This window comes from Salvelinus fontinalis, chromosome 6, assembly GCF_029448725.1.
Source record: "Salvelinus fontinalis isolate EN_2023a chromosome 6, ASM2944872v1, whole genome shotgun sequence".
NCBI lineage: Eukaryota > Metazoa > Chordata > Actinopteri > Salmoniformes > Salmonidae > Salvelinus > Salvelinus fontinalis.
Window position 1 is genome coordinate 27,594,074 of NC_074670.1, and position 17,892 is coordinate 27,611,965.

General features: G+C 40.8%; 1 protein-coding gene across 1 annotated transcript; it reads right to left on the reverse strand.

Moving 5' to 3' along the window:
* Positions 1–707: 707 nt before the first annotated feature.
* Positions 708–13,479, reverse strand: LOC129858588 (toll-like receptor 2 type-2). Its single transcript, XM_055927916.1, has 6 exons — positions 12,323–13,479; positions 10,922–12,104; positions 10,246–10,728; positions 5,093–5,145; positions 1,568–1,727; positions 708–1,132 (listed from the first exon to the last, which is right to left on the reverse strand). The coding sequence occupies exons 1-6, from the start codon at positions 13,315–13,317 to the stop codon at positions 983–985; spliced, it is 3,024 nt and encodes a 1,007-aa protein (XP_055783891.1). The 5' UTR covers positions 13,318–13,479; the 3' UTR covers positions 708–982.
* Between the last annotated feature and the right edge of the window lie 4,413 nt (positions 13,480–17,892).

The window sequence follows — 17,892 nt, forward strand, 5'->3', positions numbered from 1 at the left end:
CATTTCAATTAAAAATTTAACCGTTTCATAATTACAGTACAACTGCATTTTTGGAGATGTGAATTAAATATTTGAATTGTAATTGTGATGTTTCAGCGGAGCGGTGACTGTGTAATTGTGCACTACTTACGCATTCAGGCGGTCTGCAATACTTTGCCACGCTTTTTCTCTTTGCTTTATCACTGTGGCGGTGTTGCCTTTCTTCTTAATTATATCTTTTACCTCCTCGTATGCCTCCATGAGGATTTGTGCTTCCGACGGGGAAAAGTACGCGGCTCTAGTTGCCATGGTAAATCAGTTAATCTGTGATCTGTGGCAGGGTCTATTTGAGTGAGCCGTGAGCGCGCACCTATCCAGGATTGGTTTCACCTGGCTTAATGAATCCGTGTCTGCTCATCCTGGCGTGGTCTTTGTGCAACCAATTAAGCCTGGACGCACATGTTTTGGCTTCATTGAGCTCAGCTGACTCATTTATCCCGGATGTCTTAATTCTACTTTTGTGCAACAGGCCCCATATGAAGAGTCTCAGTACAAGTGCTTTTCTAGGATCAAGTCCCTACTGTCCATGTAATCTTAATGTGGTCTAAAAAGCAAAACGGATCCTAAATCAGCACTCCTGAGAATTGATTCATACGGCCCCAGATTTCACATGCAAAAGACATGTACCGGTAATGTGCATTCAAGTCCACAATGATCTGAGTAACATATTTAGACAGCAATCACCTTTATTGATCTGACAGAATGTTAACTACTAGTGCAATGAGAGTGATCGTACACCGAAACTGGTCAGTCCATTGCAGGATTCTCTACAGCGGCAATCATTTTACAACAGTCAAGAGCATTTGTTAGAAATAACCATTATGTGACAACATTGAAACCTTTGCCGGTTTGTCAAAAAGTATACAAAAATTATAGCATACATGTTTGTTTTATTAACAAGGAATAATGAGTAGAACGCCAAGGTCACAGACTGTTTCCAAACTCATTCATTCAGGCTCTCTACAAAGAACTCGTTACAGGCAACGGTCAGCGCAGCAACCAAGATGACAAACTCCTGAAAGTCCACTTCGCCATCTTTGTTTTCATCCAGATCACTCATGATCTTCTCTACTACCATAGGGTCCTTACTTGCCTGAGGGAGAGTAGGAAAGGTTAATGAAAAGTAGGTCCAGATCAGAAGCAGCCGCATGACTCTTGGAACAGTTGTAGATAGGAAACAATTGGAATAGGCAATATTCAGGAAATTGCACAAAGCCAATCAGATGGAAAGAGCTCTGATGCCATATTGTTATACCCATCAAATAATTTCAGATTTGAGAAATGTCTAGGTGATAAGCGTTGTTTCTAGGCAATGCCATAGTATTAATTAAATTATTCTAGTAGAATATGTCTTGAAGGTGATGGGTCCCACAACTGTTCAATAAATCAAGACTTCTCCAATACTTGTTTGTATGACTTGTTTTGGGACAGTTCATTTTGTTAATGTCCATAAAAATGTAATTGATCAGAATGTCATACTGAAACCACACATATCCCTCCCCTTGACAGCATTAGGAATCAAACTCACCGCCAGGAAGTCACTCAGTTCGCCCTGCAACAGATTCTTCAGCTCAACTTTACTCAGCTTGTACTTGTCCCCTTCTTTTGAGGAGTATGAGTGGAACACTCGAATTAGCCCCTCCATTGCACTCTCGAGTTTGGAACCCATTTTACAGCGCTGTGAATACCTTAAAAAAAAGGGATAGGTCAATCCATGACAGTGTATAAGCTGTATGGACAATTATATTTTACATTAGAAGTCAATTTGCATGAAGTGAACCCCTTACTGGTTCCTGTTTATTTTAACACATTTGTCTGTGTAGACTATTGTAAACTGTATGCAAAACCTACTGGGGCAAGTTTTTTTCTTTGCATTTCATTCAGTTCCAAATGATCATGTGGGCTAAAATCTAGCCGCCTTTCAAATTTGCTCTTTGAAAAACAAAGTACACGCTAAATTATGATCTAGATCAGGGGTGTCAAACTCATTCCACGGAGGGCCTAGTGTCTGCAGGTTTTTGGTTTTTCCTTTCAATAAAGCCCTAGACAACCAGGTGTGGGGAGTTCCTAACTAATTAGTGATGTTAATTCATCAATCAAGTACAAGGGAGGAGCGAAAACCCGCAGACACTCGGCCCCCCGTGGAATGAGTTTGACACCTGTGATCTAGATACAGGCAGCCGATAACTAGCAACCCACGAATTGAAATATTTAAATAATATTGACTCCAGCAGCAACTAGAATTGAAAAATATTGATCCAAAGGAGAATGAGACATTGCTATTGGTTGCCCAGGTGAGCACATGTCACCAATACAGCCCTGGTGGGCCTACACAGAGGAAACCGTCAGACCTTGTTCTCAGGGGTCCAGTATAAACCGCAAAACGATCAGGTATCTCAGTAACTTTATAGATGGTTTCCCAAGCTATTGATTGTTATCCCCAGAGATGCATAAATAATGTAGCCCAGTCTTGTGTGTGGTGGGGGAGTGATGAGTGCAGCTATCCTAGTAATTCAAGCTCTGAAGGGGGGCGGGGGGTAGGCCTAATTTGATTTTACCTTTACTTAACTAGGCAAGTCAGTTAAGAACAAATTCTTATTGTCAATGACGGCCTAGGAACAGTGGGTTAACTGCCTTGTTCAGGGGCAGAACGACAGATTAACCTTACAGTTACTGACCCAACACTAACTACTACCTGCCATTCAGAGGGTGAATGGGCAGACAAAAGATTTGTGCCTTTGAACAGGGTATTGTAGTATGTGCCAGGGGCACCAGTTTGAGTGTGTCAACTGCAACGCTGCTGGGTTTTTTCACTCACAACAGTTTCCCGTTTGTGTCAAGAATGGTCCACCACCCAAAGGGCATCAAGCCAACTTTACACAATTGTGGGAAGCATTGGCGTCAACATGGGCAAGCATCCCTGTGGAACACTTGACACCTTGCAGAGTCCATGCCCCAACAAATTGCCCCAACAAATTGAGGCTATTCTTAGGGTAAAAAGTGTACCTAAAGTTTTGTACACTGTATAGTTAACATAAACCTAATTAAGCCAATTATAAAAAAAGATTGCAAAATGCGCAATAATAAGAGAATCACTATAAAATAAACTCAATGCTACCCCCCACCCACAAAAAAAATAAATAAGATGTATCTCGCACAGAAATGTACATATGCTCAACAAGAAATAGGATTGCAGGTTATGTTAAAAATCTATTTACCACAAACAAGTTCGCTACTCACCTCAACGCCGATGACAAACGAAGCAGAAGTGGCGTCGATCCTCATCGTACCTGTTTTATGCATCTCACCTGTGAGAAATGTAAAATCAGGCGCCTCCCACCGGTGAAACCTGCAACATCACGGATACAAATGGCACAGGTGGACCTAATTCATTTGACCATGTAAGGTTACATTTGGCGGTGCAACTACTAATTACAATTACTATACAGAATGTATTAGCCTACCGCATAAACAATAGAGTATCAGTATACTATCGTATAGGCTGTATTTAACAACGACGTCTTCAAATGATGGGACCTATTGGTTTAAAGCAACTAAAATGACGGACTTCCATTCCGAGTTTTAGCAGGGTTGTATTCATTACGTCTTGAAGTTGCAACGGAAACCGTTTACGTTTAAAGAACCAAACTGATGGAAACAAAGGAAACGGGAATGGGACCTAACTGAATTTGTCCAATAGAAACTCTTGCAAAACGTTTTCCGTTTGAAGTAGGCTAAACAGGCAACAGACGAAACATTTTGCAACATAATTAACGTAGTGAATGAATATACCCCATGTAACCCTTATTCTATTGCATTACATGAGCCATTGGACTTTCTCTTTAGTCTTCTGAGGGAAATGACATGACGCTTCCCAAATGCTCGGTCTAAACGCAAATAGGCTTATGCGTTGCACGAAGAGATACCGTTTTGGAAATATTTGGAATAACTTTCACGTCTGTGAGAAAGTATTTATAAAAAAAACTAAAGGTTAAATGACTACACACCTTTTAAGGATTAGAGTTCCCATGCCGGGCGGCAGGATTAGAGTTCCCATGCCGTGCGGCCATATTTCCATGTTATAGCGCTTGTTTAGGCCCACGGAAGACAGGCGACCGTGAGAAGTGTGCAGGAGGGCATGAAACAAAGGAATATGTAGTATTGGTGGAAACAGTTGTGTGTTAACTGTGGGGGTACCCATGATGATGAGGGTCAGAAGTTTCCAGTGAGAGCAAGGCAGGCTGAAGTTGCCACGATCAGAGTAGTACAGAAGGTGTGGTATGCTGAGAGTGAAGAGAGTAGGAGAGCAAGATAGGTAAAGGGCTAGAGATCCTGAGAGGATCCCTGTGAGGAGGCTGAGGCCAACAGAGAGTGGGGCATAGCCATGGTTATCAACTGTACCACAGAAATGGAATGTAAATCACATAAAATATATGTTGTGGTGGCAGCTGCAGAGAAGTACTTGGGTGTACAAGATTGTACTGCAGAAGATTTACAAGGTGTGTTTAATGATAGTGTCTCGTCCTCCCAGGATTGTTGGCCTGGTGTCGGATCAGATAGAGCCAAGTAGAGGAAAAGTGGTGAAGTTTTTAATGGGTGTAAGGTTAGTTGGTCCCTTTTCCCCGTCCCCTTCCCTTTTTGTGTCACAAAGTGTAATGAATTCACACTCCAGAATAGTAGGCGGAAACACAGGCCTAGATAAGAGAAATAGATAAATAGGGAGGCTGTGACCGGCCTCACACTCCAGTACACTAGGTGGCGGTGTATGTACCTTTCAGTTTATTGTGGTCCTCCAATACAAATTTGAAGAAGAAGAGAAGAAGATGTGATCACCTCTTCTAATTAGCTATCGAAGCATCTCCTAACACTCCTAATACTGTTGGCTGCAACTGTGTTAAAAGCGGTTAAAACTGTGTACAGTAAGTGTTTATTTAGCATTTGTGAAATTATTTTGATGTGAAAGTGAAAGGCTTTATGTTTCCAAAAGTGTATCGCAAGGGAGGATTGTTAACGTTTCTAAATGTTAAAACAGAGCGTCAGGATTGTAATTCACATGGGGCCAGCTGTCTTCCATACCATCTGCTGAGAACCCAAGACAGGGACCGGCTGTAAGCAGAGAGGAAGAGGCGAAGCAAGAGGTTTTACTCTGCCCAAAATCTGTCCACGAAAAATAAGCCCCTGAATTTATGCACAAACTTACAGAAACCGTCTCAGGGAAGTTCATCTGCGTGCTTGTCGTCCTCACCTGGGTATTGACCTGACTGCAGTTGAGCGTTGTAACCGACTTCAGTGGGGAAATGCTCACCTTCGATGGCCACTAGCACACTGGAGAAGTGTGTTCTACAAGGAAGAATCCCAGTCTCAACTGTACGGGGCAGATGGCAGACATTGTGTGGGCGAGCGGTTCGCTGACGTCAACGTTGTGAACAGTGCCCCATGGTGGCGGTTGGGTTATGGTATAGGCAGGCATAAGCTTTGGACAACTAACACAATTGCATTTTATCGATGGAAATTTGAATGCACAGAGATATTGTGACGAGATCCTGAGGCTCATTGTCGTGCCATTCATCCGCCGCCATCAGCTCAAGTTTCAGCATGATCATGCACAGCATCATGTCGCAATGATCTGTACGCAATTCCTGGAAGCTGGAAATGTCCCAGTTCTTCCATGGCCTGAATTCTCACCAGACATGTCACCCATTGAGCATGCTTTGGATGCTCTGGATAGACGTGTACGACAGCGTTTTCCAGTTCCTGCCAATTACCGCACAGCATCTTCGCACAGCCATTGAAGAGGAGTGGGACAACATTCCACAGGTCACAATCAACAGCCTGACCAACTCTATGCGAAGGAGATGTGCCGCACTTCATGAGGTAAATGGTGGTCACACCAGATATTGACTGGTTTTCCACACCCCTACCTTTTTAAAAAAAATATCTATGATCAACAGATGCATACCTGTATTCACAGTCATGTGAAATCCATAGATTGGAACATAATTCATTTATTTAAATTGACTGATTTCCATAGATGAACTGTAACTTAGTAAAATCTTTGAAATTGTTGCATGTTGTGTTTATATTTTTTGTCAGTGTAAATTGAATCCTAATTTAGGGGATAGGCGTACATTAGCCATGGGATATGACAGCAACAGGTCAGATACGTATAGGCCTACTACAGTATGTTCCATACATTCACTCTCTCTCTCTCACCATTGTCCCTTGCTGGGCACCCAAAATGGTTTGCCAGCATTTATCACCTCAAATGACATCACATGGAAATAATCTCCCTCTGTATGCTTCTGCGCTCATATCAGACGCCAACTACCAAATTCAAATCAGCTGTAGCCGATGAATGAGCCATCTTTCATCACACATGCTATATTCTATGAGATTGTAATTCATTCATATGCTAATGTTCACATTGACATACAGTGTCTGTCCTTCTGTCCTTTTTCAAGATTACACGCTCTTATGCTATGACTATGGTAGATTAGATAAACACACGCAATAAAACAAACACTACTTCTAAAGTATATTTGCAGAATACAAAACCAAGGGGTCAATTAAGTGATAATGCCTGAGAAGCCGTGGTTTATAGGATATCTTGGCAAAGGTGTTAGGCCTGATATGTGGTAACTGTCCATGTGGTCAGAATACAGACCTCTGTCATAATTATTCACATGTCATATACTTTGCGTACTACTTTGTAGGCTATACTTTGCTTAACCTTCCAAGATTAGACAGCTCCAGGACAAATACTGTAAGTCTGGTGGAAGTCATTCATCGAGGCTTGGCCATATCAAGGCCACAAAAGCGGGCTGTGCGGAGTGCGTTTCCGAGGTGATCTCACTTAAGTAGATGTCAACCTGAGTGACCCGGAAAAGGAGCACTCACCTTTCCCTTTTGTGTGGGAAACTAAAGCCACCATCTCTCATCACTGTGCAGAGAAGCAGAACCAACTGTTAGAATCTCTTACAGCCTGTGCCATCTTCAACTTAATCGTACCTTCAATTATCTTGTTGATCAACACAGTTCACACGTATTATTCCAGAATACTGAAAATACAGGTAGCAATGATCATGCACATGGGATTGAAAAATGCATAGAGTGATACCATGTTTTCTTCTTATGTTCTGTGCTCAGGTGGCAATTTCTGTAAATAGCCAGCACATAATACATTTTGATTTAGTCTGGGTAGTAATTTTCTCATTTAACAATTGGAAAAACACAAAAGGAGACGTAGTAGAATAGTAACAGCCATATTTAATACTGTACATCAAATCAACTTTCAAATATTTAGATATTGAATCTGGAAGCATTGCAAGATATCAAAATCGTATAAAATAAAAATATATACCCAGATAGTAATATCCCATGCGAAAGGATCTCAGCATATTCTTACCAGAATCGTTATTAAAATCAATCTGAACTTCATGTGACCCCTGTGGCATTATGTCATGTTTGTTGTCTTGCTGGGCATATAACTACAGGCAGATGCTGTTTGTTATATCATGTCTGACATCTGCCAGTTTCTGTGATTTAAGTCGGATCTCTTCCTCAAAACACACAGACACACACACACCAACTAAATGTGACTTCCAGAAAATGTAAAAAGGTGTCATCTATTGGTCACTTGTAAATATTGCCAGGTTTCACAAAGCAGCCCTTCACACTGATATTGTAAAACAGAATTACACTGCATTTTAACACATCCCTATTTCTAAATACCCACTCAACAGTCAAGTATAAAACACACCATTGTTTTATTAGAGTTATTGGCTTAAATTAATTTGCATTAGGCAATATGTTATGATAAGCAATTAACTCATTTGTTATTTACTTAATTAGTAAATACCATTCACATTAACAATAACATTCACATGTACATTAAAGCATGTAAAGAGTATAGAAAAGTAAAACATATTTAGGAAACTATATTTCATTATTATAATGTATTTATATTGTTTTAAATATTTGGATCACATTGTTTCTCAATAATACTGGACATGAACACATTCCATAAGCTACATTTTTCCTTCTAAACAACTGTCATTTAACATGCAGTCCCCACTGGTTCCCTCTTTCATGTGAGATTTGTGGCTTGCATACCCTTTGAAATGGCAGAGCAGATTCTACATGGCATGTGTATGTGCACATGCACATAAAATGTCATTTGCTTTGGATTAAAGTGTCTGCTAAATGGCATCCATTTTGTGTTACAGTAATTGTGATCAGTGGCCGAGTGGTGTTGGGAGTGTAACCACGCTGCATGACACCTGTCACCACATCTCCCTGGCACCTTGCTTGTTATCTCAAGTGTGACACGGGAGATCCCATTTGAGCTGTTGAGTTTGTGGTCTTTCAACACCTGTCAGCAGGGCCATTGGCCTGGGTCGCTTAGAGAGCACATGGGACAGAGAGCTTACAGTGCCTATAGAAAATGTCTACACCCCCCTTGGATTTCTTCACTTTTTATTGTGTTACAAAGTGGAATTAAAAATGATTTAATGGTCTTTTTTTTGTCAATGATCTACACAAAATATTCAGTCAAAGTTTTTTTTAATATCATTGAAAAATGTAACATTCATACACCTTGATTAGATACGTTTTCACCCCCCTGAGTCAATACATGTTAGAAACACCTTTGGCAGTGATTACAGCTGTGAGTCTTCTTGGGTAAGTCTTATACGAGCTTTGCACACCTGTATTGTGCAATATTTCCCCATTATTCTTTTCAAAATTCTTCAAGTTCTGGGAAGGTGTTGGGGATCATGGCTAGAAAGTCATTTTCAAGTCTTGCCCTAGATTTTCAAGCAGATTTAAGTAATCTGTAACTTGGCCACTCAGGAACATTCACTGTCTTCTTGGTAAACAACTCCAGTGTAGATTTGGCCTTGTGTTTGAAGTTATTGTACTGCTTCAAGGTGAACTCCTTTCCCAGTGTCTGGTGTAAAGCAGACTAAAGCAGGTTTTCCTCTACGATTTTGCCTGTGCTTAGCTCCATCCGATTTCTTTTTATCCTGAACAATTCACCAGTATTTGCCGATGTCAAGCATACCCATACCATGATACAGACACCACCGTGCTTGCAAATAAGGAGGCAGTTACTCAGTGATTTGTTGTGTTGGACTTTCCCCAAAGATAAGGCTTTGCATTTAGTCCAAAAACTGTATTCCTTTGCCGTGTTACTTTTTCTTTCAGTATTACTTTAGTGCCTTGTTGCATACATATGCATGTTTTGAAAAAATGATATTCTGTGTATTTGTATTATTCTTTATCTCCTTCATTTAGGTCATTATTGTGAAGTCACTACAATGTTGTTGATCCATCCTCCGTTTTCTCCCATCACAGCCATTGAACTCTGTAGCTGTTTTAAAATGAGCAATGTCCGCATGTTGACATCCCTAAGCAGTTTCCTTGTTATCCTGCAGCTCAGTTCAGAAGGACGACTGTTTCTTTGATGTGTCTGGGTTGTTTGATACATCCTCCACAGCATACTTATTAACTTGGCCATGCTTAAAGATATATTCAATGTCTGATTTGTTATTGTTACCCATCTACCAATCACTGCCCTTCTTTCAAAAAGATCCTTGGTCTTTGTAGTTGAATCTGTGCTTGAAATTCAATACTTGACTGAGGGACCTTACAAATGTGTGTGTGTGTGTGTGTGTGTGTGTATGCATGTATGTATGGGAGACAGAGAAAAGGGTAGTCATTCAGAAATTACATCAACCCCTATTATTTCACACAGAATGAGTCCATATAACTTATTATGAGATTTGTTAAGCCAATTTTTACTTCTGAACTAAATGCAATGACCATATTTTAGTTATTTAATTTGTGTTCATTTGTAAACATTTGTAGAACTTTTTTTTCACGTTGACATTATGGAGTATTTTGTGTAGATCAATGACAATAAAATTACAATTAAATATATTTCAATACCACTTTGTATCGCAACAAAATGTAAAGAGTTCAAGTGGGAGTAAGTACTGTACATGTCAGAAGGGTGGGTGGCAGACGAATCATGTTATTCACTGTCATCATTATGAAACACTTGCTAATGCTACCAGCAGCTTGGAAAACACATTATCTGCCACAGCATGGCCAAGAAGTCATTCAAGCTCAGCACTTCAGAGAGAGATTGGTCTTGCGACACTTTACACATTACAAGCTACATGCTTGGCTTATTTTGTCTCATGCCACGGCTACAGGGATCGGTCTTTGCCCATAAAACTCTGCACTTCTCGCTGAAAGATTTTTGATCTCCTGAGGAACTACTTTGTGGAGCTCTGCTTCTCTGTCTAAATTTGGCATAGCTATCGCTGGCTTCCCATCCTCTAGAGGAAGTTCTATCACAGGCACAGCACCCACTGAGGATACACTGCTGCTCCTACCACTAAGAGCCTGCTCTCTAGTCACTGTGGGCTTGCCCAGGCAGCTCCTAAGTTGAGCCCAGAAGAAGGTCTGCTGCTTGGCTTGCTGGGGCCACTCTAGGTACGTTTTGGTGTTCAGCATCTTCTTGAGCTTACAATACTTGCTGGGCAGAGATTCAGGGTCGATGGGCTCTTTAACCACCAGAATAACATCGCTGAAGGTCTTGCCGATGGCTCTTTGCTGAGCAAAGTAGAGCTCGTAGTTGCACCAATCGCTGTTCACAAAGTGGTGTGACAACACAAATATGACCTGGATTTGGAAACAAAAAATTCAGAGGATAGGATGTATTCATTTAGGCAAATGTGCAGGAATCAGGATACAAACCTAAACAAAACATACATCTGGCATTTTGTGTTGTTCAATTGACCTTTTATATTCAAAAGTCTGTTACTATTTATTTGTTAAAACACCTCTAACTTGTCTGGTGGGTCCTCAACCTTACCTTTTCGCTGCTCTCCATATTTTCAATGATGTTGTCGATGATCCATTTTCCTGGCATGAAGTCTCTCTCATGGATACAGAGTCGGTAGGGGGGCTTGCTGTTCTCCAAGCAGGGCAACAACTGGTCCCTGACCCAGTCTGCATCTGGGTGGCTGTAGGAGATGAATGCATGGTAAGCATAGATCTGTGATTTTCCAGATGTTCCTTCCTGATGAGCCCTGTATTTGGCTCTGAGGATCTGATATGTGGCTTTGGTGTACCAGGGAACATTGAATATGTAGCATATAAGCATCAACACTAAAACCACAGCAGCAGTAGTAGCCACACAGATGATGATGACCAGTCTGATATCGCAGGCCACATGACCTGGGAAGAAATTTGCCACAGCGGTATTGAGCAGGGCCTCTGGATGGTAACACTTGTAGTTCTCTGGCCAGTCAGTGATGTTGACCTTCCCCTTGGAAATTGTGTCCTGGATGAAGGCGTGGAGGTCGCAGGTGCAGTGGAATGGGTTGTTCCCTGCTGTCAGTCGAGAAAGCTGGGGCATGTCCTGGAAGGAGCCCATGCCGATGAGCCCAAAGGAGTTCCCATCCAGATCCAGTGACTGCAAGGAGCGACTTCTCCACCCAGAGGGGATGAACTTGATCTTGTTCCCATTGAGCAGGAGCTCCTTGAGGCTGATGGTTTGTTGGAAGTAGGCCATGTCCAGCTGGTCCAGGTCACAGTACGAGAGGTCCAGGAATTGTACTGTGGTGGGCAGACACTGGAGGGCACCACTTTTGAATCGGTTGTGGTGAGCGATCACCTGGGTGATGTTCTGCATCCAGTTACAGTTGTGACTCTTCTCAGCAGAGCCCAGCATGTTGTGGCTGACATCCAGGACCTTCAACTGTTTGAACTCCCTGGTCAGGGAGGCTAAGTCCTGAAGGCTGGTCAGTTGGTTGGTGCTGACATTGAAGGAACGAAGAGCCGGCATGTTGCCCCTGTAGTCACATCTCTGGTTGAAGAGGATGTTGTCCTGCAGGCGGTTGTTTGAGATGTCCAAAACCTCCATGTCTTCCATATTAAGCCAGGCATCGCAAGGCACAGATTTGAAGTTGACATTCTGAATGGACAGCAGTCGGACTTTGTTGAACCATGTGAAGCGCCAGTCGAAACGCAAAATATCTGGATTGCTGATGTGCCTGAGGAGTAATGGAGAAAAAACATGTAAGCATGAAAAAAACGTGTGGTCAAGATGATAACATAATTGGTACTTTCACACTACATAGATATGGAGACAGATTTCAATTGATGAAAAAATACACTTGTGACTATGAACCGGTATTTGTTTTTGCATCTTCTGGGTAGAAATGTCTGCATAGTGCTTTTGTAATATAATAGTAGAATAAGATATGCTTACCACAGATTTAGTCTACTCAGAGCAAGGTCTTTGATACTGGAGCCCAAGCCATTATCCACAAAGTTGGGTGAGCGAGCAAAGTCAATGTATTGAAGTGTCAGACGTTTAAGGGGGGTGACCTGTAGATTAAACAGAGCCATCCTCATAAGGTTCTCATTGAATTTTCCACGGTGAAAGATGAGCGAATCTACTTTGATGTCTTGCAAGCCTCTGAAAATATCCTCATCTCCCAAGTAATACATGAACTCAAAGAGGTTCCTGAATTGGATGAGACTGAAAGTCTTGTTGGCCAAGTCTCGTAGAATCAAAGGTAGGAAATTTGGTTTCTGATCTATGGCCATGTCAAAACCCATTCTACCTGTCTGGATCACTTTCAGACTACCCGGTTCATAGTAACTGATATTTGATGAAGTTTTAATAGCAAAGTCCTGCAGCTGAATGTTCCTCAATGCCTGGAAGTCCCCTTTCCTTAGACCCTTGACCAAGGGGCCGCCCATGGACAGGGCCTTGAGGTGGGTCAATCTGGAGAAAACGTCAGCTGACAATGTGGCCTGGGTGTAAAGGTTATTCGACATAAGGAGTTCCCTTAGATTAAAGAGGTCCCGCAAGGCATTGGCAGGGATTTCCTCTAGGGAGTTGTTAAAGATGTTAAGATGCTCCAGGAGGGGGTTGTTGTGGAAGGCACGGTCCTCAATCACAGAGATGTTGTTGAACTGCAGCTCGAGGACACGAAGATGAGGTAGGCGAGAAAAGTAATTAACACGAATGGCATGAAGTTCATTGTAGGAGAGATCTATCCTTTCAAGCGTGGAAGGGAGGTGCTTCCATGGAACATGATCCAGTTGCTGACCAAGGCAGTTTGCGGAGCGGCCAGAGTTGTAGACTTGACAGGGGCCTCTCTTATCATTCGAAGCAGGGGTTGGTGAGGCAAGGATCACAAGAAGTGTCGGACTAAACCACACAAAACCCAGTAGAATCATTGTGTGCGTGTACATTTTGGATCTGTAAAGGAATGTAAAAATCTGTCAAGATGAGCAAATTACAAGATTGACAAGATTGTTAGCAAACATCTATTGCATTCTCTAGGTCTTTATCATTTGAAGTTTGACTATAGTCTCCTCTTTACGTCCTTCAATCCTCAATTGCAACTAGAGGAAATAGGGAGGGAAAAAATAGATTTCACTCTGATGTTACCCAGTATTTATGTGTCTGTGCCCATCTTTACCCACACATTTCTGTTTCAAAGCCAAGAGAAGGGATTTGTGAAATATCGCCATGACACTCTTATCTATGGATACATGTTTGGTTCTACAGCTGCACCATCGTGAGCATCCTGACTGGTTGCATCACTGCCTGGTATGGCAACTGCCCGGCCTCCGACAGCAAGGTACTACAGAGGGTAGTGCACACGGCCCAGTACATCACTGGGGCCAAGCTTCCTGCTATCCAGGACCTCTATACCAAGCGGTGTCAGAGGAAGGCCCTAAAAATTGTCAAAGACTCCAGCCACCCTAATCATAGACTGTTTTCTCTGCTACCGCACAGCAAGTGGTACCGGAGCGCCAAGTCTAGGTCCAAGAGGCTTCTAAACAGCTTCTACCTAAGACTCCTGAACATCTAGTCGAATGGCTACCCAGACTATTCTCGTAAGTAAGCATTTCACTGTAAGGTCTACCACCTGTTGTATTCGGTGCATGTGACAAATAAAATGTGATTTGATTTGATGTTTACATCCATGTTTACCATCACTATCTTGATTATTACAGGTTGAATAGTAACATGCTTGCAGTGAAGAATGGTCCAACAGTTAGGCTTTAGTGTAGAAGTCAGCAAAGTATTGATAATATAGGCAAAAAGCAACCAGATGAAGAATACCAACAACCAATCATTTCCTGCCCATTATGTATAGTTCTTGCTTTGTGGGCAATAAAATTAGGAAATGCCAATTGAACGTGAGATTTCTCAACACGGACTGTATGTTAGTTCTGGCATGCACACCACCTGATCTATTGACTTAGTTCAGACTACTGTTGTGGTGTTGGGACGTGAAATGCTCAAATTTCCATAGCAAAACTAAAAAAGGATATATGCAATTCTAGGGGGCTATTTCCAAGACCCAGATTTAAACCTATTGATGGGCTAAAAATGCATGCTCAATGGAGAACCTTTAAAGTATATTTAAAGATACATCTTTTAAAAACATTTAACTGTGCCTGTTAGTGGAGGTGATGCTGTTATCTGTTCAAGACCAGCTGATGTGTTGGTATGCCTTACACAAGGGTGTGAACTGCATCATCCTCCTTGACTGAGATTAAAATCCTCTTGCAGACTAATTCTCATGACTGAATGTTTCTACTAACCCTCATAAGACACAGTACTCTGCTCATGGCTGTTAGGTACAATCCCCCAAGTTCTCATAATCCTTTCCTTTATTTATACTACAAACCAACGGTAACTCACTGTTTTGGCATTACCTTCACGTGGGCAATATATCAAGTTTGTATCCAGTGAGGGAGTAAACATTTATGTAATGAATAAATATTGACTGGCTTCAGAATTATTGCTTCGTTATATTTACACCTGACTTATCGGCCAACACTTTCTTCACCAATATTTAAGAAAATAACTGATTGTCGTGGATGACATATTCTGACATCTCATCAAAGTGAACCAGTGAACCCTTTGGCTGTTGTTCTATAGGCCAATGGTTCCCAAACTGTGGGGCGCGCCCCCTAGGGCAAACTAAGTCCGGCTTTAAACTTACTATTGAAAGTTGTAATAGTAGAATGCACAAGGTGCAATTTCAAAATTGGGTAGTGCATCATCACTTCCGCTTTTCATATTAGTCATAGCATACCTTAGAGAGCTATTTATAACTTGTCAGAAATGTCCAGATCAGCTAGCTCATGTCAGCTAATGTTTTTTATGTCGTTTTATTAGCCCATAAATATTGTTGTAATTATTTGTCACTCAAATATCAGATGAATACACATTAGACATGGCAAAATGTATAGAATTGCAAGTAAATTAGCTTTAAAACTGCAAAATGTTATTTGCACCCCATGACAAAATGTGTAGAATTGCAGGCAATGAGCTTTAAACCTGCAAAATTCTATTCATCAACAAGAGGGCTGTGAACAGTTTGTGTCATGAACAGTGCTTGTGCCCATAGAAATAGACGTGGCGTGGGATGTTCCCCAATGCTGGAAGAGGGGCCCCGAGTGAAAAAGTTTGGGAACCCCTGCTATGGCCTACAGTAAGTTTGGTATTCTATCAATGTTTAATTATATTTTGAATAATTCCAACTGATGAAACATAAAACAAAAACATTTTATTTTCAGAAGCCGTTGCTTTTCTCAATAAAGATTCTGGATTTTTATTTTATTTTATCTGTGGCATATTGTATTTTCTGATAACAAAATGTCTAAGGTATTCAATTAGCCTCCACTTTGTTTACTGTATACATTGGATAGCATATACTTAGGCTATGGAATACTTCCTGGAGACCAGCAATTGCGACTAACCCTTTCAAACATCAGGTCAGAGTTCTGCTCTCAATATAGAGGTAAATATTTAGGTAATGAATGCCTTCTTTCTGCTGGAGGGGTCAATTTATGATGTTTATAATTCATTGGGCAGTCTGTTAGACTGTCTTCATCTTTATCTTGGCCTCTTTTTCTGAGGTGCATCGCCATCACTGACATTCATATCTGGCAGGGTTCCTTGACTCGTAAATATTTCCTTACTATGTGGGGTTGTTTTGTAATTTAACATAGAGGAAATATGCCCTTCTATGTTTCTATGGGTGTAAAAAAAAAAAATCATAGCTTTATTTCACAATGATACCTACATATATCATATATATATCATATATCAGTTCTCTAGCCAACACTGATAGCTATTCCTACAAATTTATGAAAAAAAGATAAACCATGTCATTAATATTGATTCAGTAAAATGCCTTACATGAATATAACCCCATCACAAAATAATAACCCAGTATAATGACCAAAATAAAGCATAGGCCAATCATGAAATGGTTCAATGTAAGTATTTACTAATCTTATTGTTATTGTACCAGGAACTCAGGAAAGGTCTTCCTCCTTTAAAAACTGCTTAGATTAACACTAGACCTTGCAGAGTGATTAAATCAATACAAGCCAACTATAACTGAGTGATTGATTAATGTCCCAGGGACCAATGTCAGACCGCATGGTAACTCATAAATTTGGCACAAAGAGTGGCTGATGAGAAGGGGAGGATTTTTTACTGGAAAGTAGGAGGAGTTTCCTTCTAAAGCCGGTCTCTATTTACTTAATGTTACTACTTACCACCAGGTCAGAGCAGTCAACCCTGAGCTATGTGCCTCTAACCTACATGTTTAGAATATTAATAGGCTACACGAACTCTGTTAGTTAGCCTGGTTAGCCATTAACTCACTGGTTGTGTGCTTCTGAATGTCTAATACTGGGATCAGATGACTTGCCTGCCCAAATATGTGTGATTTACACTACAAATACAAAACTTAACTTTTGATAGGCTAATTATTATCTACAAATGAGTGACATACAGTACCAGTCAAAAGTTTGGACACACCTACTCATTCCAGGGGTTTTCAATTTTTTTTTTTACAATTTTCTACAATGTAGAATAATAGTGAAGACATCAAAACTATGAAATAACACATATGGAATCATGTAGTTACCAACAAAGTGTTAAAACAAATCAAAATATATTTAATATTTGAGATTCTTCAAAGTAGCCACCCTTTGTGTTGATGACAGCTTTGCACATTGCTCCCAGGTAATGACTTGCCCCAAACTGTTCTGTCATGGTACTGTCTGTAGTCTGATTGCCTGACACGCATACTGTTAAGTTATGACTTTGACTTGAGCTATAGTTTTTACAATTATATTTCATATTTTTTCATACAGGTTAGTCTCATTGACAGAATCTGTTTTTCAAGAGAACTGGTCAAAGGTCTTCAATATAAAGTTGTACCCTGACACATTAACATTAAATACATATGTGATAAAATGTCTCAATTGCACAGACTGCACGAAACCATGGCACTCACGTGAGTCCTTCAGTTAGTTAGCACAATGTTAATGGAGTCAAACGCACCCTCATCCACCTGGCAGATCACTGTTCCTGAACTTGAGGGAAACATTTGACAGAGCAAAGCTCATGATGGTGACTCCTTCTATAATCGCAGTGTGGTTCTATAATTGTCTTATACAGCCTGTCTAGACATGCTTACTTTAACTTGTTTGATTTCTCAGTCACTTAAACAGTTCAAATTTGCATATCTAGATTTTTTTCCCTTGATGCCAAACTGTTTGGTATTTGTGAAAACATCCCTTAGCGCAAAAATAGTTACTGCTAAAATATTTGAGGTAATGTGAATCTCCAAAATATCTAAATTTGTGAAAATGGCTGGTGCTATCACCATCTCCCTACTGTGAATATCTTCATACTGTTAAAATGATCAACATTTTACATAAAGTAGTCAGACAAACTCTCAGAACTCACCTTAAGATGAAATATTAGTGAACCAATTCAGCCCTTCA